Source organism: Lacerta agilis, chromosome 12 (genome assembly GCF_009819535.1).
Source record: "Lacerta agilis isolate rLacAgi1 chromosome 12, rLacAgi1.pri, whole genome shotgun sequence".
NCBI lineage: Eukaryota > Metazoa > Chordata > Lepidosauria > Squamata > Lacertidae > Lacerta > Lacerta agilis.
In genome coordinates, this window is record NC_046323.1 from 3,066,921 (window position 1) to 3,092,743 (window position 25,823).

The window sequence follows — 25,823 nt, forward strand, 5'->3', positions numbered from 1 at the left end:
TTAAGTATGACAGGTGTGGTTTTTAAATTTTTATTATGCCAGATCCTGCCTTGATGGTCAAGTTACGCTTTGTCCTAATTTGATGCTGTTTGGTGCAGCGGTTACGAAGAACATAGGTTTCCGGGGTACACACAATGGGAACATTTATATATATAGAGATATAGTACAATATATCAATATATAACAATATATAAATAAATGTATATGTAGTAGAATAATAATTTCACTTTTATACCTTTGTATTGGACAAGTATTATAGAGTCTTTCTTTCTATTTCTCTTCTTTTGTATTTTTATTTTTCACTTAATTTTGTTTAATAAAAACATTTTCAATGAAACAAAAATATTAAAGAAACACTTTTCCTACAGGCTTTTCAGAAGTTTTAACAATTTTAGCAACTTATCATTATCATTATTTATTTGTATTTTTTAATTATTTTGAATATTAGTTATTTAGGCTGTTCTGTGATGACAAGTGTGCTTTTATTGGTAGCTATTGTCCTATTTTTTGGGCGCAGGTGGCACTGTGGGTTAAACCACAGAGCCTAGGGCTTGCCAATCAGAAGGTCGGCGGTTCGAATCCCCGCAACGGGGTGAGCTCCTGTTGCTCGGTCCCAGCTCCTGCCAACCTAGCAGTTCAAAAGCATGTCAAAGTGCAAGTAGATAAATAGGTACCGCTCCAGTGGGAAGGTAAGCAGCGTTTCCATGCACTACTCTGGTTCGCCAGAAGCAGCTTAGTCATGCTGGCCACATGACCCGGAAAAACTGTCTGTGGACAAACTTCGACTCCCTTGGGCAGTAAAGAGAGATGGGCGCCGCAACCCCAGAGTCATCCATGACTGGACCTAATGGTTAGGGGTCCCTTTAAGTGCTAAGAAGGATCCCTAGACCTCACTGACCTCCAGAAGAACAGAACCTGTTCCCCACTTCTGGTTTGGAAAACAGGAAGCAGGTAGATTAATCCCAAACACTGTAGTATTTGACTTTAACTTTGTGAAGGACTGCCAGGGACTACCACCCACCACTGTCCCCCTGTGCTTCCTTCCCTCCTGTATGGATGCAGGATCAGGACCCTGGTCAACAGGCCTTGCTGGTAGAGAATGGCTGTGAGACAAGCCTGTAGCCAGACAAGACATACAGTGTACCACTTCTCTTCCCTGCAGTGGGGCCTGACAAGACACAGCTGTAGACAGTGAGGCTCCAGGGTTCCTTATAACTGTGGAGGAAGAGAGGGCTTGACAGGAGATCCAGGAACGTCAAAGCCCAGGAAGGAGGTGGTGATGGAAAGAAGCTTGATGGGCTGGCATGTCACAGGGCAAGGCCTCAGGTAACACCTCCCTGGTGCCTCCCCAAGGAACTGCCAGGATGTGTTCAGTGCGGACATTAGAGTGTGATACAACACCCTGTCCCAAATAAGCAACTGTGAATTGAACATTGCAGTGCACATGGCTGTTTGTGCAAAAGAAGAGAAGGGCGGTGGCACAGGGAAGCCCAGCAAGCATTTGCAGCCTTTTATTGCTAACTCTTTTTATAGCATTTGAAATTATCCTTAAAACACAGTGTGCTTGTCTTACAATTCATTCTTATAAGGCCACACTTACTTCCATTTTACATGTGGGGAAGCAGAGCTTGAAAGACCATAATGCAGTGCTTTTTTCTGGGGGGATGCAGGGGTATGCATACCCCTAAAAGTTTTGTGAATCTAAGTTTGGCCTCATTGAGGGATAGTATTTTAGTATGAGTAGGAATATGAGAGTACCCCTAAACATTTTTTAGGGGGGGGGACACTTCCATAATGTATATATTTGGCTTCACATTTGAACTCCTATCAAGCCTGCCTTTGTCAGTGAGCTATGTTGGCTCTTAGAAGAAAATCACTATTAATATGGCATGAAGGACAGCATATTTAAGTAAGTCCCATTGAATTCCATGGGATTCAAATACACATGCTTATTTGGTAATTAGAACAAGTCATTCACTCATCAGTTTGAAGGGAGCCCTACAGGAGTTCGATAGACATTGTTGCCAACTTTGTTTTGCAGGTGTGGGTAGGTGTGGGGGTGGAGTAGTTCAAAACACATGGGGGTGTGAGTTAGGTTTAGCTTGGTGAGTCAAAAAACTGTGCTGGCCCACTTTAGATACACTTCATATTTGCAAATATATTTTTTAAATCCTAAGGGTGGGACTGACTTACCAATGAGATACATGCCGATCCAATCCCCAGCATCCACTTCTTCTTTTATATCCCAGTAAATCACTAGGTCCTGTGAATGTCCTATGGAATAATAGGAGCTGCTGACCATGAGTGTAGACCGGCTATCTGAGGTGACCAAGTCTGTGTCACTGGTAGAGCGTGGAATAGTGACTGCCTCATGGGGACCATTCCCGATGTCCATGTTGTGGAACTGGTCTGGGTTGTAGCTGTACCTCAGAGGTTCTTTGCACCGGCGCCGATTCTGTGCGTTCCTAGATGGCGATGCCATGGCAGCCAGGCCAAGGAACCTGTTCTGATACAGATTCTGTCAAAAGGAAAGAGGGGAGTCACTGACAAGCACAATCCATTTTTTTGTTGAATCCAATATATCAACATTTTAGAAAATAAAAATGAGGAAGTGACCATGCAGCTTACATCCTTAATGCACACTGCAGATAGCTACATTACATAATTGGTAACCGTTTGTCATTAGCTGGTTATAATTAAGTGTTACTGATATTGCCCATCTCTTTTGAATCTGAATTAATGAAACAGGATTTTCATCAGCAAAATAACATTCCATTTAATTCTTTTATTTGGCCCATAACCAGCCTTTGGCAGCTAAACTAGTGTCTTAGTCTGTCTCCTATTGCAGTCATCTTTCCTTTCATTGCCTGGCCCAACTGCACCATCTGTTTCTGCAAAGTGATGCAGAGTCACCTTCATATAAATTACTGGTGTTTGCCAGCTGAGCTCTTTTCCTGGGCTTGGTATTCCTAGGCTGCAGCTATATTGATGGTGCTCCATATTAATACTGTGCCAGAGGTAAGCGTATCAGCTGAATCCTTATTGTGCTCAAATGCTGAGCTACAGTACCTTGCCACAGTTGGCTCTACACCATCTGCTCCACGAAGCATCATCACAGATGGGAGGGAGGGAAACAGAATGGGTGCCAGGGCAACAAGGCTTGAAGACTCCTTTGCAAAGAGGTTGCCTGGAATCACTTTGTACTGCAGCTGCTCTCCACAGCAAGCTGCTTATGTGCAGCAGGCACCCCATATTTCTGCCATGTGGCTTGTTTTCACACCACAGCAAAAGATTCCAGTTAGTGGCCGCACGGCAGCAATGTGAAGGAAACTAAATGGTGGCAGAGCTACTGCACAGCAGCACTTGGGGACAAACACTGCACACAAACAAACTGCTCAGTAGTCTCCATGAGAATGCAGTTTCATGTGGCCTCCACATTGTGCCAACAACAGGTCAATGAAACTCTAAATGAACAGGTTCGCTCCATCCCTCCCCTTCCATGGTTACTCTCATTTCATGATTGTCGTTGGCTCAGTAGTGACCAATGTGATGGGATAGTGCAGCAGATAAAGGTAAAGGTAAAGGGGCCCCTGACCATCAGGTCCAGTCGTGTCCGACTCTGGGGTTGCGGCGCTCATCTCGCTTTATAGGCCAAGGGAGCCGGCGTACAGCTTCCGGGTCATGTGGCCAGCATGACAAAGCCGCTTCTGGCGAACCAGAGCAGCGCACGGAAATGCCATTTACCTTCCCGCTGGAGCGGTCCCTATTTATCTACTTGCACTTTGATGTGCTTTCGAACTGCTAGGTGGGCAGGAGCTGGGACCGAGCAACGGGAGCTCACCCCGTGGCAGGGATTCGAACCGCCGACCTTCTGATCAGCAAGCCCTAGACTCTGTGGTTTAACCCACAGCACCACCTGGGTCCCTAGTGCAGCAGATATGCCCTCTAAATGCCACCATCGTTACAGCTTACCAGGGCAGTGCTGGGGCAAGGACATGGTCAGAGCTGCATGGACACACTGGCAGAGCTACCCGCTGGTGCACCACACAGCTCACTACTACCCTGAGCCATCCCAGTACTGCCCAGGTAAGCTGTAGCAGCACCAATGTTTGGAGGGTAGCTCCATTGCTATTGCACACCATATTTGGCCACTACTGAACTGGACAGATGCCTATTTAAGTTTACAATAGGCCACACACCTGTGGCTGTCCCATAGTTTTCAGTGCTTACTATCAGACTCTTCTTCCCTGTTTAGGTGTTAAACCCTTGTCCCAAGGTCCCCGTGTGTGTCCTCTTTGTAGGTCTCATGCCCAGGTAGCTACTGGGCCATTGTGTTGCATGGTCTCTCCTTCTCTTTACATTTTGCGTTCCAGAACAGCATGTGAGCAGCGTAAGGGGATAGGCTCGTAGAATGGGGGAGCTATGGTGTCATTTTGCACGTTGTGTGTTGTAACATAAGGAGATGTGCTGCATGTGTGTTCCCACTGCTGTGAGTTCAGTGGTTCCCTATCACTGTGGGCAGTATCACTGGCACAGACTTTCATTGGTGGGCTTTGAATGTTTCTATGGATATGTGGGTTGTCTGCCATTTTACTGCCATTTTGGGACTTCCTGAACCGTATATTTCCCTTCCCACAAGGCAAAGCATGTATAGGATAGCATAACTATCCCATAACCCCACTGTGTAATTGGTGCACGGGATCACCCTGCCCAATGCTGCAGAAATTGTTACACATAATTAGAATGCTGGGCTTGGACTACACTTGTAAATGTGGTATAAAATACTAAATCTTACTGTTTGTCAGGAAAATAAATATTTAAATATTTTCATGCTTTAACACATAGAGAACATACTAATAATGCCTCAATATGTTTTTGTAGCTTTTTCTTAAAATGAATTCACTCCAGTGTGTCCCACTTTAAACTAAATTGTAACCCAACTATCAAACCCAGCCAATATCCAATCTATTTGTGGCAGTCAAGTGATGATGCCCATAATGAAACTTTACATATATTTTTCAATTAGAGCACAGCATAGCAAAAGAGACAAAAAGAAAAAGCATTTTTCAGTTGAACAGGAAAGACTGAACCCAATGTGCTTTGACTATATGCAATTTTGGCTTTAGGCTCAATCCGCGGAACGTAACCATCACGTAAGTTTCAGGCATACTGTATATGTTCATGTCTTGGGGAGTGGGAGGAAATTGGCACACCTGTCCCAGTCTATATGAGAAGAGCTGCATAAGTGTCCCTAGTCGTTCCGTCAGGTACATAAATCAAGAAGTGCTGAGAGAATGCATATATAAACTCAACATTTCTGAGTTCATTAACATATTACTTATGAGGTATGTGCTTTTTCTGAGACAGAAAATGCCAGTTGCTTTTAAACATAGGTCCAGGACAATACTGTTTCATTATGTTCTTTCCACTGAGGAAATTATTAGATCTGGAATAGTAAAACCTGTTGAAAAGATCAAATGTTCAGGACTTCCAGGTTGTCGCAAGGGAGATACTACCTTTTAACAGGAAGCCTCATTACCCAACCCTTAGCAGCAACTTTCCCAATCTTCAAACAGGCAATATATTTGGATTTTAAAATGGTATATTGATTTTGGCAATATTTCAGAATGAAAAAAGGGAGCCCATTCTAAATAATGAGCAACTTTTTCTTATAAGTTAACATTCAGTAGTCCCACCCACACCCACCTGGAGAATACGCCCAGTAGGATTATTGTGGTAGATGCTTTTAACTCTCACCTGAGTTTCAAAGCATTACAATAAACTACAGGGTTAATTTTTTTGCAGTTGAGGTGGAAATTCCAGGCTGAGAGAAAATTGAGAGAGTAGTTCCTATACTGTATATGCAATAGGCACCACGGCATAGCAGCAGAAGTATTAAAATACTCTTAACAGTGCAATCCTACACACAAACACTAATGTGACTTCAGTAAGACTTACTCTCAGGTAAATATGTATAGGATTCCAGAACTTATTCTAGCTACCTGTACAGGATAAATTTGTAGAAAGCCTTGAAAAAGTACCCATTCAAAATAAACAGAGTAGTAAGGTAAGAAAAACTTTTTTCACAAGCATGCAACAAATTTCATTCCAAAGTATGAGAGCTCCATTGTCATGCTTATTACTGTACATATATTGTACATCTTCCAGGTACCTTGAAGTGGTTTACCAAGGAGTGCTGCATCATTGCAGATGCAGGAAAGAGTGTGTTTGACTCTATGTCATGGCCAAGACTTCCAGCTCTCCTGCTTGTACATTTCCATTCTACATTGTTAAGGGGTCTTCTTTATTTAATCAATCAAGTATAAGGATGGCACAGCTTGTGTTTCACTTTATCAAATGCATTCCAACAGCCATACACTGAAGATTGCCAGGTACTTGACAGTCCCCTGTGAAAGAATTTTTGCAATTCCTGGCAAGCAATTCCTGGGCTTTTGGTTTGGTGGGTCACAAGTTGTTTAGTCTGCAGAATCTAGGATATGACTGAGTAGGTGTACTTCTGCCCAGAGATGTCAAATGCTTAGTGTCTGTGCCATGGACTGGCCACCTGAACTATAAAGAACTGGTTTTCAAACTATGTGCCAGGGAATCTTGTGGATTCCTTGGTTGCTTATCAGCGTTTGCTCAATGAGAAAATCGGACATGCTTCCCGCTGTCACTCATCTTCTCCTGCAATGCACACCTGCAAGTTGGATGTGTTCTTGGCCTCACTCTGCAACTGTGAACCCGTACAACAGACCCCATACATAAAATAAGAAGGTGCTGGGATTCTGTGGCAGGCATGCAGAAGTTCCCTGGAAGCTGAGTAAATGAAGAAAGGGTTCCCTGAAGGCATAAAGTTTGAAAATAAGCAAAATAGAAAATATATAGGATGAAGCAAATTCCACCAGTCCATAGCTTTTAATTAGCCCACAGTGACAAGCTTCTCCGTTTTCATAAACTGGGAAAACAAGCTTATTATGGGTGGTGTCAGTGTAGCAGAATCTTAATTGTAATTCCTCTGACACTTCAAAGTTGATTCTGAAACTCTAAATTCTCTTCCCGACAACTTCCTTGATCAAGAACAAAGCACAAGTGATGGGTGTTGCAGATTCCAAATCTGCAAGCCCTGCAGTGTGAATAGAGATGTTATAAGCATGCAAGATATGCACAGGCATCGTTTATTATTTATAATGCTCTAAATCTGAAGGGAAAAAGTCGGCACAGATATCAAAAGCTACATTAATAATTTTAATCAAAACCCTATAGACGAAGAGCGTATCCCTGCAAGCTGAAGAATCGCGTGGGTGTACATGAGAGCAGAAACTGACCTATTTGGCTCACCATCATCTGTGTAGTATTGCTTCTACCCACTATTGCCCTTCTTTCATTCCTACAAATACATCAAGTGTAATGGGGGGGGCAGATATCAGTCTATAAAGTGTATCCTTATTCCATGCAGGTGATCAGAAATACCTGGCATTCGTAGGCCTGCTTCCACTCAACACCGTCTTGCTATCTAAGCTACAAGCCTCCTTCCTCTAGCTATAGATATTCTCCTCAGAATGGATGTTAAACTCAAATTTGAACCAATTCTCCCTCAGATAAACCCTATCCTAATCCCTGTCTCCCATTTCAGGTATCTCTCCCTATCCAAAAACTCCCTCAGAAACGGCTCCTTTTATTCTCCCGCCCCAAGTGCTACTCCAGCAGTCATGGTAGCCAATCAGAGAGAGGCTCCAGCCCTTTGGTGGAATTCTGAGGCACTGCATCAAACAAGGGCACTCAGATTTCTCTTGAAATCTGTTGCAGTCCACCTTTTTCTGTGATGTAGGTGCAGGGCCGTCTCGTCCATAGGGGCTGGTGGCGCGCCGGGCCACCCAGGGGTGCCCCCGTGAGCCCGCCGGCATACCGGCCGCCCCCTCCCCAACCCGCTCCCACCCCCACGGGTGGGCAGGCGGGCGCTCGCGCGCCGGCGGGCTACAAGCCGGCCGCCCTCGCCTCCCGGAGCCCCAGCTGGAGCGCTGGAAGGGCGCGCAAAGCCCTGCGCCACTCCAGTGCCACCCCCCTCATCCCCCGCTCGCCCACCCCCCCTCTCCAGGGGCGGGCAGCGCGGGAGAGAGGCGGGCGGAGAGGCGGCACGCTGGGGGCGCCGAGGGATCCTGCGCCACGGCGGCCGATCCCTCTAAGACGGCCCTGTGTAGGTGTGATGTATCGGGGGGGTGGGCTTTGGGCTGCACCTCTTTTGTGATACAGTTACAGGTAGGTAGCCGTGTTGGTCTGCCATAGTAAAAAAAAAAAAAAAAATCCTTCCAGTAGCACCTTAGAGACCAACTAAGTTTGTTCTTGGTATGAGTTTTCGTGTGCATGCACACTTCTTCAGATACAGAAGATACTCTTCTGTGATGTATGTGTGATGCTTCTGCGGGTGGTCTTAAACTCCAGTGTGGGCAATTTCAAATTTCTATATAAGGCCAGGCGCTCCTTTGTTCTGGGTCCCTCCCCTGCTCTCCTGTGTGGGGGGAGGTCAACCCTGTTGCAACAGAACAATAAAGATCAATCTTCTAATTATTCTCTGGTTGGCCTCTGTTTTTTACTCCTACCGATGGAGAACCTGCAAATGACTTTACAAGGGCAGATTTTTGCTTATTTCATCTGGCTCTGCTGTCCATCACAGAAGCCTCCTCAACAAACACTCTTCACAGATTCATATGTATAAATTTGGGTAAATAAAAAGCTTTACAAAGCCTTGAGAGCCAAAGCACTCGGTTCCCCAAAGCACTGAAAACACGCAAGCAGGGGTGTTGTCCATTGTCCCAATATTAGTACAATTAGCAAGGTTTTGCTAAGCCACATAATGTATCATTTATAAAATTATCCACACAATGCCAATATAATAAACAAACAAATATTAAATTTTGTAGCTGCCAGAGTCTTGTAACTTTTCAACAGAGATTAGGCAGAGGGAGAGGATATCATTTAATATTCTCATTTTTATAGCATATATACTGTAACCGAAACATGTTATGACACCATCTCCAGCCATAGAGGCAGTTGCTCAGTATGTCTCTTTCTGTGTTCCAATCTTGCTTTCCTCTATTTAGCCTTTATTTGGGAGTAGGTAACTCAGGGCAGATCCTGAAGTTGAGGCTCCAGTACTTTGGCCACCTCATGAGAAGAGAAGACTCCCTGGAAAAGACCCTGATGTTGGGAAAGATTGAGAGCACAAGGAGAAGGGGACGACAGAGGATGAGATGGTTGGACAGTGTTCTCAAAGCGACTGGCATGAGTTTGGCCAAACTGCGGGAGGCAGTGGAAGACAGGGGTGCCTGGCATGGTCTGGTCCATGGGGTCACCAAGAGTCGGACACGACTGAACGACTGAACAACAACAACAACAACAACAACAACTCTACTGTGTTCTTGCACTGGGTGTGAGTAAACGATACAGTCACTTTTAATGATACTGAATTATGCATTCCAGAAGAAGCTGCCTGTTGTATCTTTTAAAAAATCTCTGCCTCTCTGGTCACAAAACATTCCCCATGCAAAGGCAGGTTATTCTGGCACAATCAAACTCCAAAACTCAAGCTACCAAGCAAAGTATTCGTTCATTTTAAAGTCGGATCACAGACATATCTGCCATCTCACTTTTGATTCTTCCACATTTGAATGCTATAGAAAATGTAACCAGGAATTGCTCAAATAGCAGAAATCCTAATAAATACAACATTGTATCTTGGGATTCTGTAGAATAACAAGCCTGTGGAATTTGCACATGTTAAGGGTACATTCACCGTTCTATAATCCTTTGAGATAATAACATTCTCATTAATTCTTCTAGCAGTCTTTGCAATATAAACCAAGCTAAATTCATTTGATAATCAACTGTATTTTCCTCATGTCATTTAAAGCCAATTCTTTTAATTAATGTCAGATTAGATACTTATATTAAACTGTGATTCATTAACTGTGACTCTGCAAACGGTCTGTAATCATACTGACTTTACCAAAGGCTGCTTCAGCCTTTACACATGACCCATTATTTGCCTTGACCCCCAACAGAGGCAAATTCACATCCTTGGCTACTATGAAGCTTCTGTCCCTGACCAACTCTTGGCTGAATATATTCACAGAGATGCACGAAGCAGAAACAAGTTATATACTTTACTTCCCCTGGAACCCTAGAGACAGGCCAAGGAAAAGAAATCTACATTAAACCTGAATCTGATCATATGGCGTCACACGATAAAAAGATAGCATAGGTGAGCATTCTGTTGTAATGCTGAAGACTTCCTCGCCCAAAGGCAAACAACACTTAGTACAGTGGAACCTCGGGTTACATACCATCCTCCTTACAAATGCTTTGGGTAACGAGCTCTGCTAACCCGGAAGTAGTTGCCCCTAGTTGCAAACTTTGCTCATGGATGCGAGCAGAAGTCACGTGCCAGCGGCACGGTGCAGCAGGAGGCGCCATTAGCGAAAGCGCGCCTCATATTAAGAACAGTTTCAGCTTAAGAATGGACCTCCAGAACGAATTAAGTTCGTAACTGGAGGTACCACTGTACTCAGCTATACAGCTGCAAATAAAACATTTTAAGTGTGTTTTAAGTGCAATATACAATGTGACACTAGATGGCGGTGGTGAGCCTTGTAGAAAATTCAATGTATTTTTAAAAACGCTTTCTAAAAAAAGCATTTTCAGTATGGTTTTTATATGTGTGTAGATTCTGCCTTAGAGATCACACTCACAGTTACAGAGGAGAGAAGCTGCCTTTGTTTATGGCTCCCCCTCCAAAGCCATTAATCCCTCCTCCCAATTATTAGGTGAAATTAACTGCTAAGAAGAGAGGCGGGGACCCGTTTAAGTTTCCCTCCACAGATGTACTGAACATGGAGAAGAGGAGCATGCCTGCACCTACTGGTGCTGCCCCCAACCTTTGTGGGTTGAGTGGAAAGAGCCTCTACATGTATGCTGTGGTCTGTGTATAGAGGTACCCTTTATACCATTCATTGAATGCACTGAGACCTGGATGAGGCCAGCAAGCATGATCCCATTCTGGGCAGCGTAGGAAATGGAAGTTACAGCATCCGAGGTTGAGGCAAAGCCAGCACTGACAGCCAATATTCATCATTAACACACAGGAAATTACTATTTGCACTAGAAACACATTTAGATGGTTAAGAGAATTTGTTAAAATGGGGACTTCCTGTTTCCTGCTGAGGGAAATGGCTCCCTCCCATGTGGATCGGACCCCCAGTAGTGCCAGAAATTCAGAGTTAATATGAGGGTAATTAGTTCTGCAAACCCCCCCTAGGGTGGGGGGGGGGCTGCCTCACCCACAGATCATCCGTTATCTGCGGTTTTCTAGAACAGACCAGATACTTCTGACTCATAAATTCCCAGCTTTTCTGGGAAATATGTCCTATAATACACCTTCTCCAGATTATAGTTATTGACACTAGGCTAAGCCAAAATGTGAGGGTTCTCCTTGTAAACATTCTACCTATCGTGAAAAACCTTTGTCTTTCAACTATTTAGGGAGAGTATTGTGAAAAGCATTCACACTGCTACCCAAACCTCTCTGCTGCCCCACCCTGCTGGCCCCTCCTGCCAGTTTGCAACTGCTGTGGACAGGCAAAAGGGTAGGTTTTGCAAAACCGAAAGTTGGAACATGATAGTAACAGACCAGCTGAGATTGCTGTTGGACAATGTCCAGTATGGTTATGGCAACTGGGTGCTAAACGTTTCCTCTGCCTGTTGACTTTCCTCTGTAGTATCTACTGCCCAAGACTGTTTGCCTCCCAGTGTTTTTAAAGTTTCATTGACTACCAATTTGCTACCAGCCACAATTCAAATGCTGCTTCTGGCTTTTAAAGCCCTGATGGAGAGGAAGGACTTCCTGCTTCAATATGCAAATGCTAACCCTTACAGAGGTTACCTACTAATACCCTCTAGTGTGATTTTGCAGAACACAGCCTTCTTGATGGTGGCACCTCGTCTTTGGAACTCTCTGCCCTTGGGATTGTCAGGCAACTACATCCACAGACAAATGTAAGGTTCTATACTTAGGCAAGAAGAACCAGCTGCTCAAATATAAGATGAGCAGCTGCTTCTCCCTCCTGCAAAAAAACAGGGCACCAAGCCGAGGGGGCACAAAATTGAGAAGATCCATAATTGAGAAGATCCATTTGGGGGTGCCAAATTTTGGCCTTGCATAGGATGCCACATTATAAAAGATTACCAAAATTCGCCCATGGGATGGGGGACACTTGGCTTGCCAGTACTACATGTGAAAAGGATCTAGGGGTTTTAGTAGACCACAAGCTTAACATGAGTCAGCAGTGTGATGGAGCTGCAAAAAAGCCCATGCTATTCTAGGCTTCATCAACAGAAGTATAGTGTCCCACTCTATTCTGCCTTGGTCAGACCACACCTGGGCTGGATCTACAGATATATAAAAAAACACTATGAAAATGCTATAAAAGAAACACTATAAAACATATATATGCAATTTGCCTTTGAACTCTACAGCGCCACCCGGTGTCACATTTTTATAACACACTTATAACATTATAATTGCAGCTGTGTAGCTGTGTGCCCAGTGTACTGTGTCCAGTTGTGGGCACCACAATTTAAGGATATTGACAAGCTGGACTGTGTGCAGAGGAGGGCAACCAAGATGATCAGGGGTCTGAAAACCAATCCTTATGAGGAATGGTTGAAGGATTTGGATATGTTTTTAGCCTGGAAAAGAGGAGATTGAGAGGGGATATGACAGCCATCTTCAAATATCTAAAGGGCTGTCACATGTAAGACGGAGCAAGCTTGTTTTCTCCTTCTCTGGAGGACAGGACTAGAACCAATGGCTTCAAGTTACAGGAAAGGAGATTCCAACTAAAGATACGGAAGAATATTCTGATATTAAGAGCTGTTCAACAGTGGAATGGAATCCCTCAAAAGGTGGTGGACATATGTCTTTAAGCAGAAGTTAGACAATTAACTGTAATGTATGTTTTGGTTGAGGTTCCTGCATTGCAGGGGGTTGGACTAGATGACCCTCAGGATCCCTTCCAAATCTTCAATTCTATGGTTCTATGATTCTAAGACATTTTAAATTTTCTCTAGCTTTTAATTGTATTTAATTTAATTTACTTTTGCTGGCTATCAACTGAATGTATTACTGTATTTTATTGCTTTATTAGCATCCGTGATTTTAATGACTTTTGTGTTTAAAAATTCCATTAGCCACTTTGAAACCCTTAGACTGAGAAATAAGATTACAAATGAAATAAGGCACAGGCAGGTGAAAGATTCACCCCCTTTGGTCCATTACTTCTCTAATGCAAACTACACCACTCACTCCACCACTTTACAGTTCTTTGGAGTAAACTCACATTTGAAGACACAGGTGTGCTAGCATCATACATCATTTTGATGATAATAATAATAATAATAATAATAATAATAATAATATACCTTTATTGTCATTGTACCTGTGTACAATGAACTTAAACGAGCCTCCCTCCCCTCCCCCCAACACTCAATCTCTTATCGAACAACACACCACCTCGCAAGTCAATTTCGCTGTGTTATTTTTCGTTCAACAACCTAACAGCCCACAGATAGAAGCTATTTTTTAGCCTGTTGGTACGGCTGATTATACTTCTATATCTCCTGCCCGAGGGTAGAAGATTAAAGAGGTGGTGGCCGGGGTGTGAGTCATCGCTTGTGATGTCATCTAGCGGACTCAAGGGACAGCCCATGATATCATGTGATGTATTCACCACCCTCTGTAGAGACTTTCTGTCCGTGGCTGTCAGGCCAGCATACCACACTGTGATATAATATGAAAGGAAACTTTCTATTGTGGAACGGTAAAAGGAGTTCATCAGTTGTTGTTTAACATTATTCTTTCACAAGACCCTGAGGAAATGGAGTCGCTGTTGGGCCTTTCTGACCACCTGAGTTATGTTGATTTTCCAAATGAGGTCCTCACTAAGGTAGAATCATAGAGTTGGAAGAGACCACAAGGGCCATCCAGTCCAACCCCCTGCCAAGCAGGAAACACCAAAACTCCCAGGAATTTAAAGGAGGAGACTCTCTCCACACAGCCCCCCCCCCCGATATACAACGGGGCAGGTTCCCCTCTCTTCCTCCAGAAGTCCAACACCATCTTCTTTGTCTTACTAATATTTAGGTGCAAGTTATTCTCTGAGCAACATGTAGCTACTTTTTGAACCTCCCCCCGTTTAATCTCCACCTGCAATTAGGCCCATTATGGTAGTATCATCCGCAAACTTAATAATTACTGTGGATGGATCAGTTGATATGCAGTCATATGTGTACAATGAGTACAGGTACGGACTCAGCACATATCCCTGTGGGGTGCCAGTGCTAAGCTTCAGGGAGGTAGATGTAACAGGCCCAATCCTCACTGTTTGTGTCCGATCCCTCAAAAAGTCTTTAATCCAGTCAGAGATGGTAGAAGAAAGGTTCAGATCCATCAGCTTTTTAATAAGAATGTCTGGGAGGATGGTATTAAAAGCCAAGCTATAATCAATAAACAACATTCAGACATAATTTCCCGGTCTCTCCAGATGACTCACTGCAAGGTGAAAGGCTATGGCTATGGCATCATCTGTTGACCTGTTTCTCCTATAGGCGAACTGATGTTTATCAAAGTCTGGTGGGAAAGCATGACCCAAGATGTTGAAGGACCAATCTCTCAAAGCGTTTCATCACTACAGATGTTAGTGCAACAGGTCTGTAGTCATTTAGGCAGTTAGTTGCTGTTTTCTTGGGGACTGGGACAATGGTAGTTGCTTTCTATCCTAAGTTCTCCTTCTTTGGAATTCTTTAAAGCTAACAGGAGCAAGCTGGTTGGGAAATGAGTGTATTTGATTCCTGAAGCAAGACAAATGTCATATGGGATCTACTCTAATGCAGAGGAAGGAGAAAATGTCCCCCCCCCAAATCCAAAACTTCTCAGAGAAGGCAGCAGGGATGCCTCAAGGTGTACAGGTCATGGCCAGTCCATACACCTTCCCTACAGAATGTGTGATAGCACAAGGCTACACGGAGGACGGAGCCAATGGAGGGGCGACATGTCCTCCTCACCCTGGGTGCCCCAGCTGTGTCTTATGGCTCATATGCTGCAGTAGCAAGTAATCAAATTAGCTGGCTTGTCCTCCTGAGCAGGGAAAAGGGAGGAAAGGCAAGTGGCTCTTGTACAGCATAACAATCCCAATACTTTTCTTGATCGTCACAGTGCTTTCTGAGCTGATGTGGATTATCTTGATGGGTGGCAACCCAATTTACATCAGACAGTTCAGTGAGAAAGAACGTCTTCTTTCAACAGCCGTGTTCCGTTGTGATAAAGGAGATGTTTCCCTTTATGCTTGATAAACAGCAACACTTTTGCTTTTCGCGCTGCCAGTAAAAGATTTATGATGTCCTTAGCAATTCGTTTACTCAGTTTAAATGCTTGCGTTAGGGTTTTCCTAAATTATACGCTAAGGAGCTACACTGTTAAACTTCTGACTGGCTTTATAAACAGAAGGCTTATTGTTAAGATCTGGATGGAGTACTATGAATCAAGGCAGCCAAGTACACATAGTAAAACTTGTGTATTTAATCACATCCCCCCCCCTTGACCTTGAACTAGGCAGGCGCCCCCATTATGCATTAGCTGTGTGAAAGGACTCCGCAATGCGTGGCTCCTCCCTACCCATTCTGCCCAGCCACTGCCATTGACCTGCTAATGGGACATAGGCAGCTGCTTTATACCAAGTCAGACCATTGCTTCACTTAGCTCATTATTGTCTACACTGACTTGCAGCCGCTCTCTAGGCTAGTTTCAGGGAGGGGACATTCCCAGTCCTACCTAGATATACTGAGGATTGGACCTTCTGCAAGCACAGCAGAAGCTGAGCTATTGTGAACGTCTGAGGCAGAAAAGCCTTATGCATGTAGACCTCTCCTTACACTGGCTTCCATGGATTCTGGGGGGAGAGCTGGATGTCACTTTAAGCAAGTCCAGATTGTTGTTATGTATTTGGTCCTTGTTTAGTTTGCTTGGGACAACTTAGGACATCCATTTCTCTTCTCTTCCCCAATGCCTCAGCTGTGTCTGCCTCATCTCAAACTCTATGAATGGTAATTACCTGAAGATGCTAAGAATTCATTGCTCAAGGCCCCCACCCCACCCCAGAAATAAAATCTCTTAGGGCTCCTTGTGCAAGAGATGTGGTAGCTAAAGTCACTTGAAACTGGTATGAATTGGTAGCGTCGACTGAAGGCAATTCAGTAAACCACTATCAAATTTGAACCTTCTTCTCTTGGGGGATGCCCTTGGGGGTTCCCCAGCTGGTGCCTCCCACCACTCCTTTGTATCCAGCCAGTCCATGACACAATTTCTTGTCTATTCTATCTGCAAGGCAGGCTGAATAGGTAATATATTATAGCCAGTTAATGCAGTAGTTTCACAACCAGAAGCAAGTTCCATTGATTTTAGAGGCATTTACTTCCAGCTGTTATTAGCTGGAAAGGGACGCGGGTGGTGCTGGAAGGCATAGCTAAGCTGCGGAAGGTGTACTGTTCTCTGAGCCCATGGCTACCTTTGAACCTAGGCATGTAGGAAAGATGGCCCTGATCTATTAGAATGTGCACATCAAAATTGCAAGGATACGAGAGGCTTTGAGGAGAGATAAGGAAATAGCTAGGGAGTATTTGGAGTTCTTAGGAGATGGGCAGATCTTCCAAGGAAAGAGGGGTAGCTGTAAGGAGTTTATGGGTGAGCAGGACTAGGGTTGGCATTTATCCTCTTCTTCCAGGACACGTTCTCTTTTTCATGGGGATGTAAAATGAGAGTTATCATAAGAGATCCAGAGTTAAAAATCATAAAAGAGATCCAGAGTTAAAAATAGAAGTTGGCAAATGTGTCCTCTTTTCTGCTCTTCAAAGTGTGGCAAAACTAGGAGCAGATGGCTATATCAAGTAAAATGGAGGTATTGAGGTGTTAGTAAGGGGTAGGTAAGAAATGTTGGAGGTGGAAAGCAGATGAGGAAACCAGTTGTAGTGACTGAGATGGCACTCTAGGATGGAAGAGATCACTACTGAGTAGTGACCAAGGAGGAGGCTGACTCAACATCGATTACTAATGAACATCACAAGGTTGTGGGAGACCCAAGGAAGCTGCTAGGTAAGCATCTTGTAAGCATGAGTCATGAGGTCAGGAACCCATGCTGGGCACTACTAAGTCATTAAGTAGCTGCTTAGTGCCTGCTTAGTGCACATGATGCCTGCACTACTAATGGTAAGAGCTTTGAGTACCCTCAGGTCAATTTGCAAGAGTAGCAACCTTTTACTTCCCAGCACACATACTGGTGTTGGAAAATGCTGTAGCAGCAGAGATGCAAGAAAGAAGAGGAGGATTTGCCCTTAAATTGGGGCACCTTTTACACCTATATAGTTTTTTTCATTTCTATGTACGGTACTTTCTAGATACCAAACAGACATCCTTTCATTTTAGCAACGATGAGAACAGTGCAAAATTTAGGAAACATATAAATGCAATAATTGTAAAGTGACTTCATGCATTTCTTCAACAATTTGCAGCACTGTTTTCTTCCCTCGGACAATTAGCTGTAAACATTTTATCAACAACAGAAATCACTTTCGAGGGTGTTTTTTTTTTAATTGTCAAGCTAAAAAGCCCATATGGATTTAAAGAACATAACAGGAAGTTCATATGTACAAAACACATGCAGCACTTGGAAATCTCTGTATTAGTAGGCAATGAAATTGTTCTATGATTCAGCAACAAAGTAGAATGGAGTAAGAAGCAAATCCCAAAATACTTTATTTATTTATTTCAGAGACAGAAATAGCACCAGGGAAAACACTGCCACATGTTCTGATTTTGTACAAACACATAGTAATTTAGAAGGACTAAGCTCAGCAAAATTGTGTATATAGGAACAAGAATCTACTGCATGCTCAGCATCTTTAAGGTTCTCAAATATATACTACTGGGGTGATTTATATACTTCAGGTTTCATATGTCGTGCACATGATGATGGCTGATTTATGCGCTGTAATGACTTTGAATCAAGTCAAGGTTAACGATTCTATGAATTAGAGAAACGCCACATGCATGAGTGGCAGGTGCACTATCCGTGTTTGGCTCACTATGAATATGATCAGCTGCAATGCTCAAGCTGCACACTTCTCCTTGTTTAATAAGTGCCATAGCTAGATTTCAAAAATAGAATTTATGGGAAGACACTGAAAAAAGGACATGCATGCAGTTTAAGTAGACATTTGAGGATGCCATTTCAAAGGGAACGGTTTTTAGGCTTCCGTATAAAGCAGTGGTGAGGAGCCACAAGCCTGAGGGTCAAATCAAGCAGCCACCACCCCCTAGCCTATCTATAGGACTCTTCCCAGGCATCACCCCCTCACCAGTTTTGCTCTGCACCCTCCTCAAGTGGCTTTGCCTGGCTAGAATGCACCCTCAAATAATGCCATTTGCTTGCCTGTATGGAGGGTGAAGGTGGGCAGGCAGGGTAGAAGCCTGTGATTTTTGTGCAGATGGAGTGTAACCTGTTAGCACTGCTCTACCCTCTTTTGATCTTTCGGTGTAAGGGCCTCCCAAAAAGCCAATTTAAAATTGGTTAATTGGGCTGCCCTTAGAAAAAGTTGCATATGGATTTTTATATGATGTTTCACACACTCTCCTATACACATGCATGCACTGATGCAGTTTTGATAATTTATGTATGTAGGGCATGTCATCCCAGGACGACCCCCCCCCCAATTTAGTGGGAGTAGTATTTTAAATAAGAAGGTAAGAGGTTGTTCATATCTGCACCCGGAGCAGAATGGCTAGCTAGCACTGGCCAGATGATTCTTAGGAGAGACAGTTATATCACTTCCCTAATGTAGGAGTCCTCTGTGTTCGTGGGGGAAGCACTCACAAATAGCTAAGGTAGATATTGGAGGCACATGAATGCTCAGCTTGTACACAATACTAAGCCAAACCATGCCTTAGCATGGATGCTCCCACAGAGGAGACTGTGGCTTCTTTGCTCCTCCTCCAGTCCTTCTGGTGATGTGTTACTGTGAGCTAAGCCGCTGGGTCATTGTCTGCTGTGGAAATAAATGCCACAGCGGGCAGGAACTGCATGTCAAATTCACCACACTTTTGAATTTGTGGCTGGCTTCAAGCTACTATTTAAGTGGTAACCCCCTGCTATAAATTAGGCCTCCTTAACACGTCTTACCTAGAAGCCTATTACTGCAAGGTCTTTGCCATGTCCCTTAGATGTTAAAAATGAGTCAAACCAAAGTTCAACAGGAGTCGTTGGGAAACTGCATGGGAACAGACAAAAACCAGGAGAGGGTTCAATTTGGCCCCTAGGCCCAAAGTTCCCCACTCTTGCTTCAGCAGACCTACACTATCTGAATTGGGCAGACCTTTGAACAGTGTTTACCTAGGGCACCTGCAACCAGCCCTGGGCTATGGCACATTCCATTGTGACTGGTTGTGGATTTATAATGGAATGACATGGATGGCTTTTATAATCAGAAAAACACACTGACCTTAACACTACACAGGTGGAGCAGCATAATGACTCCTCAATTGTAAGTGCATCAATTCCTGGGGAAAAGTTCAATGAGGTTAACTCAGTATGTATTCCAAAGTGACATATTAATACAGAGACATATATTTATGAAAACAGAACATTGTGTTTTGCCCCAAAATATACCTCCTCCATTCCAATGTGTATTCATTTATGTTTGGTGTCTTTTATGTTGCTTTTTATCATTTTCCTGTTAACATATTGCTGCGGACTTGGATGCTAAGCAAATAAAACTTGCACTGTTAAAAACAACAGAAAAGCTTTGAAATAACTTGAAAACATATTGGAAAATGCAGTCATTTAGTCTAAGCAAATCTCATAACTAAATCAACATTGTTGTAACAATGACCGAACTGAAAGTACCACCAGAAAAAAACTTTTCATTTAAATCTATATTCTTAAAGATTTGCCACTTGATGGGTGCTGCAGTCCATTAAACACTAAAAATCAGATGTTTCTAAGCTTCATTGAAGCAAATGTGATTTAGACCTACCTTGCCCAGCTCCCAGGATTGTACAGTAAACTGCTATTCATAAGGTGGCTCAGTGATGGAAACTATCTGCTACAAGGCAGTAACAAACTTAGTTGGTCTCTAAGGTGCTACTGGAAGGAATTGTTTTTATTTTGTTTTTATAAATTAGTGATGACCACCTTCACCTTGATATATTGTAACCCACACCATCTCTCCCATCTAAATGGTTCTGATTTGTTGCAATTATTTATTTTCTTACTCAAGATACAGAAGCAGAATTACAGAAAACTTCATTCACAATGGATGGATAGCAGCCCCTTAGGATGCAGTCCTATACTCAAGATCTGCTGGCTGAGGAACTAAAAAATTCAACAGAAGCCCCACTATACTGATGGGAAAGAAGATAAACTGCCACCATGCTTTCCCCCTCCTGCTTCCCCACCCCCACAACTTCCTTCCATTGTCCTGGACCTTCCCAGTCAATATGAGCTAAAACATGAGAGGAACCTTTGTGTGTGCAACTATACTGACTATTCATTTTCAATGAACGAAGGGTACTTGGAAAGGGAGGGAATCCTGTGTGGAATTGAACCAGCAACCTCCTGAGCCGGGGCATCACGACCTGCTCCTGCTTTGCAGACTGCAATGCCGAGCTCCCTTGTTTCTTGCTTGTGCCTTTCTTCCATTGGAGGGAGGGTGGGATGGAGGAAAAAATAAAAATAAAAATCTGCTGGGGAGGATTTGAACCAGAAAACTCCCGAGAGTGTCTGTCACTGCTTCAGCAGACAGTGCCACAGAAGCACCTTCACTGCCCCTGCAGCAGCTGACTGGTTTTCTGTGTTTCTTGCACATTGGTGGCATGGCAATGTAATGACCAACCTCTTTGCTTTGCCTGTATGGGGTGGCCCCATATGAGTGGTAGCAGAGGCTTATTTAGAGCAGGGCAACCATGTCCCCTACACTGGGTGCTGAGCCAATGTAGGCGTTGCAGGGTGTCGCAGCTATGACATAGTGCACATGCAGCATGGAAGGTGAGAGGCCGGGTGTGTGTGTGCTGAATTTGGCCTTTGCACAGGGCACTGCTGAAATATGAAAGACCAAAATCCACCCCTGGTGTGAGCAGCATGTAGGAGTTGGTGCTGGCATGGCCTTAATTGGGAAGGTTGGTAGAGTTCCAGGGGTGCTGTGGGTGCTACTGCCACTTTCATACTCTTTCGGAATGCTCCGATTCTGTTCTGTGCTTGCTTGCTTGCTTGTTTGTTTAGTATACCTCCCTTCATCCACAAGGGGACCCAGGTGGCACTGTGGGTTAAACCACAGAGTCTAGGGCTTGCTGATCAGAAGGTCGGCAGTTCGAATCCCTGCCACGGGGTGAGCTCCCGTTGCTTGGTCCCAGCTCCTGCCCACCTAGCAGTTCAAAAGCATGCTGAAGTGCAAATAGATAAATAGGGACCACTCCAGCAGGAAGGTAAACGGCGTTTCCGTGCGCTGCTCTGGTTCACCAGAAGCGGCTCAGTCACGCTGGCCACAAAACCCGGAAGTTGTCTGCGGACAAACGCTGGCTCCCTCGGCCTATAGAGCGAGATGAGCGCCGCAACCCCAGAGTCAGACACGACTGGACCTGATGGTCAGGGGCCCCTTTACCTTTACCTTTACCCTTCATCCACAGTTCCCAGGGTGGTTCACAACACAAAAGCACAAGGGGGGAGACCACAAAATACATAATAAAAACAAAAACAAACCAATAACACACTCATCCACAACACATTTAAAAGTGCATTGGATGCTTTCATATTTCTCTCCCAGGCTGAGCATGTATTTAATATGATGGCCTGTCAGCATCTCAGCAGCATATCTCTGGCCCTGGCTTATTGTGAATATAGGATTTCTCTAGCTATTTCTTTTCAGTCTGTGAAAATTCCTCCAAATATCAGGATGCAATCCAATATTCATTTCCCCCTTTAAGTGTTAAACAATGAATTTGATGTATGAATGCTAGTATCATTAAAATGACTCGGTATGGTTCAAAGTGTCTTAGCATGCCCAGTGGACTGAAGCTGAAGCTATTTGACATATCATAAAATTAAAACAGTGGTATCTAAACAGAAAGGAGTGGAGGAAAAAACCTGGCTTGAAATGTTCTGCTACATGCAGCTATATACTGTAAATAATTCAATTTAGGTATATTCAGTAGATTCTGGAGGAAGCCTGCCTCTATATACCGTGTGTGTGTGTGTGTGTGTGTGTGTGTACATACATCATTCCCCCTGCCCAAACTTCTAAATGCTAGGAAAACTTAAAGACAAGTGAAGAGAAGATTAAAGAATACAATTTATCCTAAAATAGTTGCAACACCCAGACAATGTGGGAGCTGCATTCCAACAACATCTGGAGGGCCACAAATCAGTCAGCACTGTCTTTGAAAGACAGACTTCTGCAGCATAATTTCACTATCAATTCAGCTCATTATGGATTTTTGTGTCTAAGCCTCACTGTGAACCTTAATCTGCATTTAAACTCTGGGCCTACCTGTGATTGCATGCTGCAGGTCTATCTGTGTGCACTTGTGTGCATCTTTAATAAAACTAGGACAGAAATAAAACTATGGGATGTGTGAATGACTTATGATGGCAAGGCAGAAGAGATTATAGGACTGAGGAGAGATGCAAAGTCTGAAAGGATGGAGAGATGAGGGAGAATGTAGTAGAGCAGGGACAGAATAAGGGATAGGGATGTAACAAGTACAGGGAGGAAAGTGGTTCAGGAGAGGGGGGGGGAGTGAAAACTGTTGCAGGAAATGTTGGGTACAGCAAGACACAGGACAGCAAGGGTTAGCCATGACACCAAAAGAGCAAAAACTGTTGGGGGGCCTTCTCTGTGTCACAAGACCCTCCTCCTCTTCTTATCCATAGAATACTGTCAGGCATATAATGCTTACAAGTTACTGGTTCTAGACTTCCAGGTAAAGGTGACACACAGACATTGAACATTTTACTCTCTCCAGTAAATTTTTTTTGAACCAAATGTATTTCCCAATATTCAGTCACACAGGAGTGTGTGACCAAGACACAGAACCACAAAAGAAGCTAAAGAGGCAGGGCTACTCAAATGAATACAGCCTTGATTTTCAATGGCTGGGGTCATCAAGAGCTGGTACACACTTAATGCCAAAAATGTGTACCGATTTACATTTTCCCATGTAATTAACTGGGTCTCACACCATTCCAAGCAATGAACTTGGAAGTGCTGTTGCACTGAAGTAAACCTGCCCTCTACCTATGTCACTGGATGAATCAGACCTATGTAACTATCTTAATTATCTTACAACACAAAATTTCTTGCAATAAACAAGTCCTACCTCAAGCCATCATAATGTGGGGCATAACCTGAAAAATGCATCAAATGCATTTTCTCAATGACAAAATCCAGTGCAGGAAGATCTGCTTTTGCCCGGGAGGCATTTTCTGGAGTGTATGTGCTCTCTGCTTGTAACACACTATAGCCTAGGCCAGGGGAAAGCAGATGGCAGCTTACAATCTATTCGCAGAGCTCTGGGCTCAGAACCTTTTAGTTTTAAGTGCGTGTTTTTTGTACCTATCTCTGGTTGGTGGGTCACAGGGTTCTAGGAAAAACAAAAAGATCCTGCAAACCTCACATCAGTCCAGCACTGTCCTAGGTTAGGTCCTTCTGTGCATTGAGAGGGAGCTGGACCAGGAGGACTTTCGTTTCCTTCTAATTTTGTATTCTAATCAATTGAATAAGATCATTGAAAATCTGGGAGAAACCCCTGAGAGTTTTTGTGCTCCTGTGAGTACTTAACAAAAATATTTGGAACACATATGGAAACCAAATGTTTAACTAAGATAGGCTATTAATAAATACAATGGAATGTAGTCATAATTATATGCTAATATAAGCAGCACATTGCAAGTCATAAGCAAGAGAACAGATGAATTTTCTGAATTAAATTCACAGCGTTAAATACATCTATGTCACAGAAAAACCAACTAGTGATTGTAAAGATGGGCAATTTGAAAAGTTCTAGTCTTTGGGCACATTGATTCAGGATGTCAACTGATGCTGAGAGTAATGAAAAAACAATCACAATATTTGAAGCTGAAAAAGAATCTGACTTGACAAAGCTTTTCTCCTTTAAACAAGCCTACCATTAAGGCCCAAAGTCACATATTAGAAATGGTCTTGTACTAGCATCTAGGGGGCATCTATATCCCACACCATCGTTATATAGGACTGCAGCTTAAATGCTTCCCTGCTGCATCACTCAAGGAATTGTGTAGGCCAATTAAAGCTGCGCCATTCACAAACAATGTTTCCACTCTCCCAAAAGAAATGCTTTGCCATTTTGTGAAATAATTTTTTTTTAAAGTTATTTGAACATCTCTCATATTTTTTCATTTCAAAGTATAGACTCACTCCCCCCCCCCCGCGATTGATCTAACTTGACTCTCAACTGTTTTAGAATACAATTCCCATAATCCCTGACCACTGGTCCTCCTGTTAGCTAAGGATGATGGGAGTTGTAGTCCCAAAACAGCTGGAGGGCCAATTATGGCCATCAATGATCTCAAGGCACATGAGACAATCACCCTGCTCAGAGCTAAGCAGATTTCAGTCTGTTCAGCACTTGGGGACCACATGTATGCAATTTTGGGTTGTGACCTGATGGCTGAATAAAGAGGTAGACACATAGGCTGGATTGAACTAGAACACTTTGTTTAAGTTGATACTGATCAAAACACCTGCAAGGGAAACAACTATTGGTGTAGGAACATACAATGAAACTGCAGCCACTAGGGAAACCTAAACCCTACCAGTTCAAAATTCAGTTTCTCCACCTCCACCTCTACCTCCAAGCAGATGAGGCAGATTCACCTCGAAGGCAGAGCCTTTCCTGTTCCAGGGCTCCATAGCCATGGGTATAGCCAGGAGTTTTGTTGAGAGGGGGCAGAACCTCAGTTAGCTATGTATTTTTATTTATTTTTATTGATTGGGAGGCAGCTGCCCATCCCTGGCCCCCCTTGGCTATGCCCATGCCCATAGGCCAGAGAGCAAGTCTTGGGGCCCAGTCATCACCCAGAAAGTTACCTAAAGGGAGTCACCTGGTTGAAACTTAAGTTCCACTTTCCACAGCCAACCACCACGAAAGGGCGTAAATCTCTACAAAACATGAAAAAAGGTTCAGCCCTAGGTACCAACATTTGAAGTATGAAGCCACTGGTTGAGAAACAGCACCACAGGCAATATGAATATGCAAGATTGATAATAATGGGCAAAACAGCTCAGAATGAGTCTCTGATACCATTGGCAGGACTGCAGAATCACAGAATTGTAGAATTGTCAAGTTGGAAGGGACCCCAAGGGTCATCTAGTCCAGGCATGTCCAACACCTCAATCACGATCAACCAGTAAATTGCGGGATTGATTTTGGTCGAATGGGAGGGGGGGGAAGGAGGGAAGGAGAAGCCTGCACACTCCAATTGGCTCCTCAGATTTGTGTAAACTAATATAAAAATATAGTTTGATTTTTCTCACTTGTTAAGTTACTTGTCCATATAGTAACTATTTAGATTTGTCATGATGATATCCAAACGTAACTGGAGTATCTGTAAAATAAAGATCCATTTATCTATATCTAACTATCTACCTATCATCTATCTATCTATCTTAAATGACTTCGGAGGGGTGGA

At 43.5% G+C, this 25,823-nt stretch overlaps 1 protein-coding gene across 1 annotated transcript in view; it reads right to left on the reverse strand.

Moving 5' to 3' along the window:
• HECW1 (HECT, C2 and WW domain containing E3 ubiquitin protein ligase 1) overlaps positions 1-25,823 on the reverse strand; it is a 184,102-nt gene that overhangs the window by 115,957 nt on the left and 42,322 nt on the right. The window contains exons 2-3 of the mRNA XM_033166078.1: positions 19,603-19,660; positions 2,194-2,518 (exon numbers count right to left, since the gene is read on the reverse strand). Coding sequence (XP_033021969.1) covers positions 2,194-2,518; positions 19,603-19,629 — 352 coding nt within the window. The 5' untranslated portion in view covers positions 19,630-19,660. The remainder of the gene's footprint in view (positions 1-2,193; positions 2,519-19,602; positions 19,661-25,823) is intronic.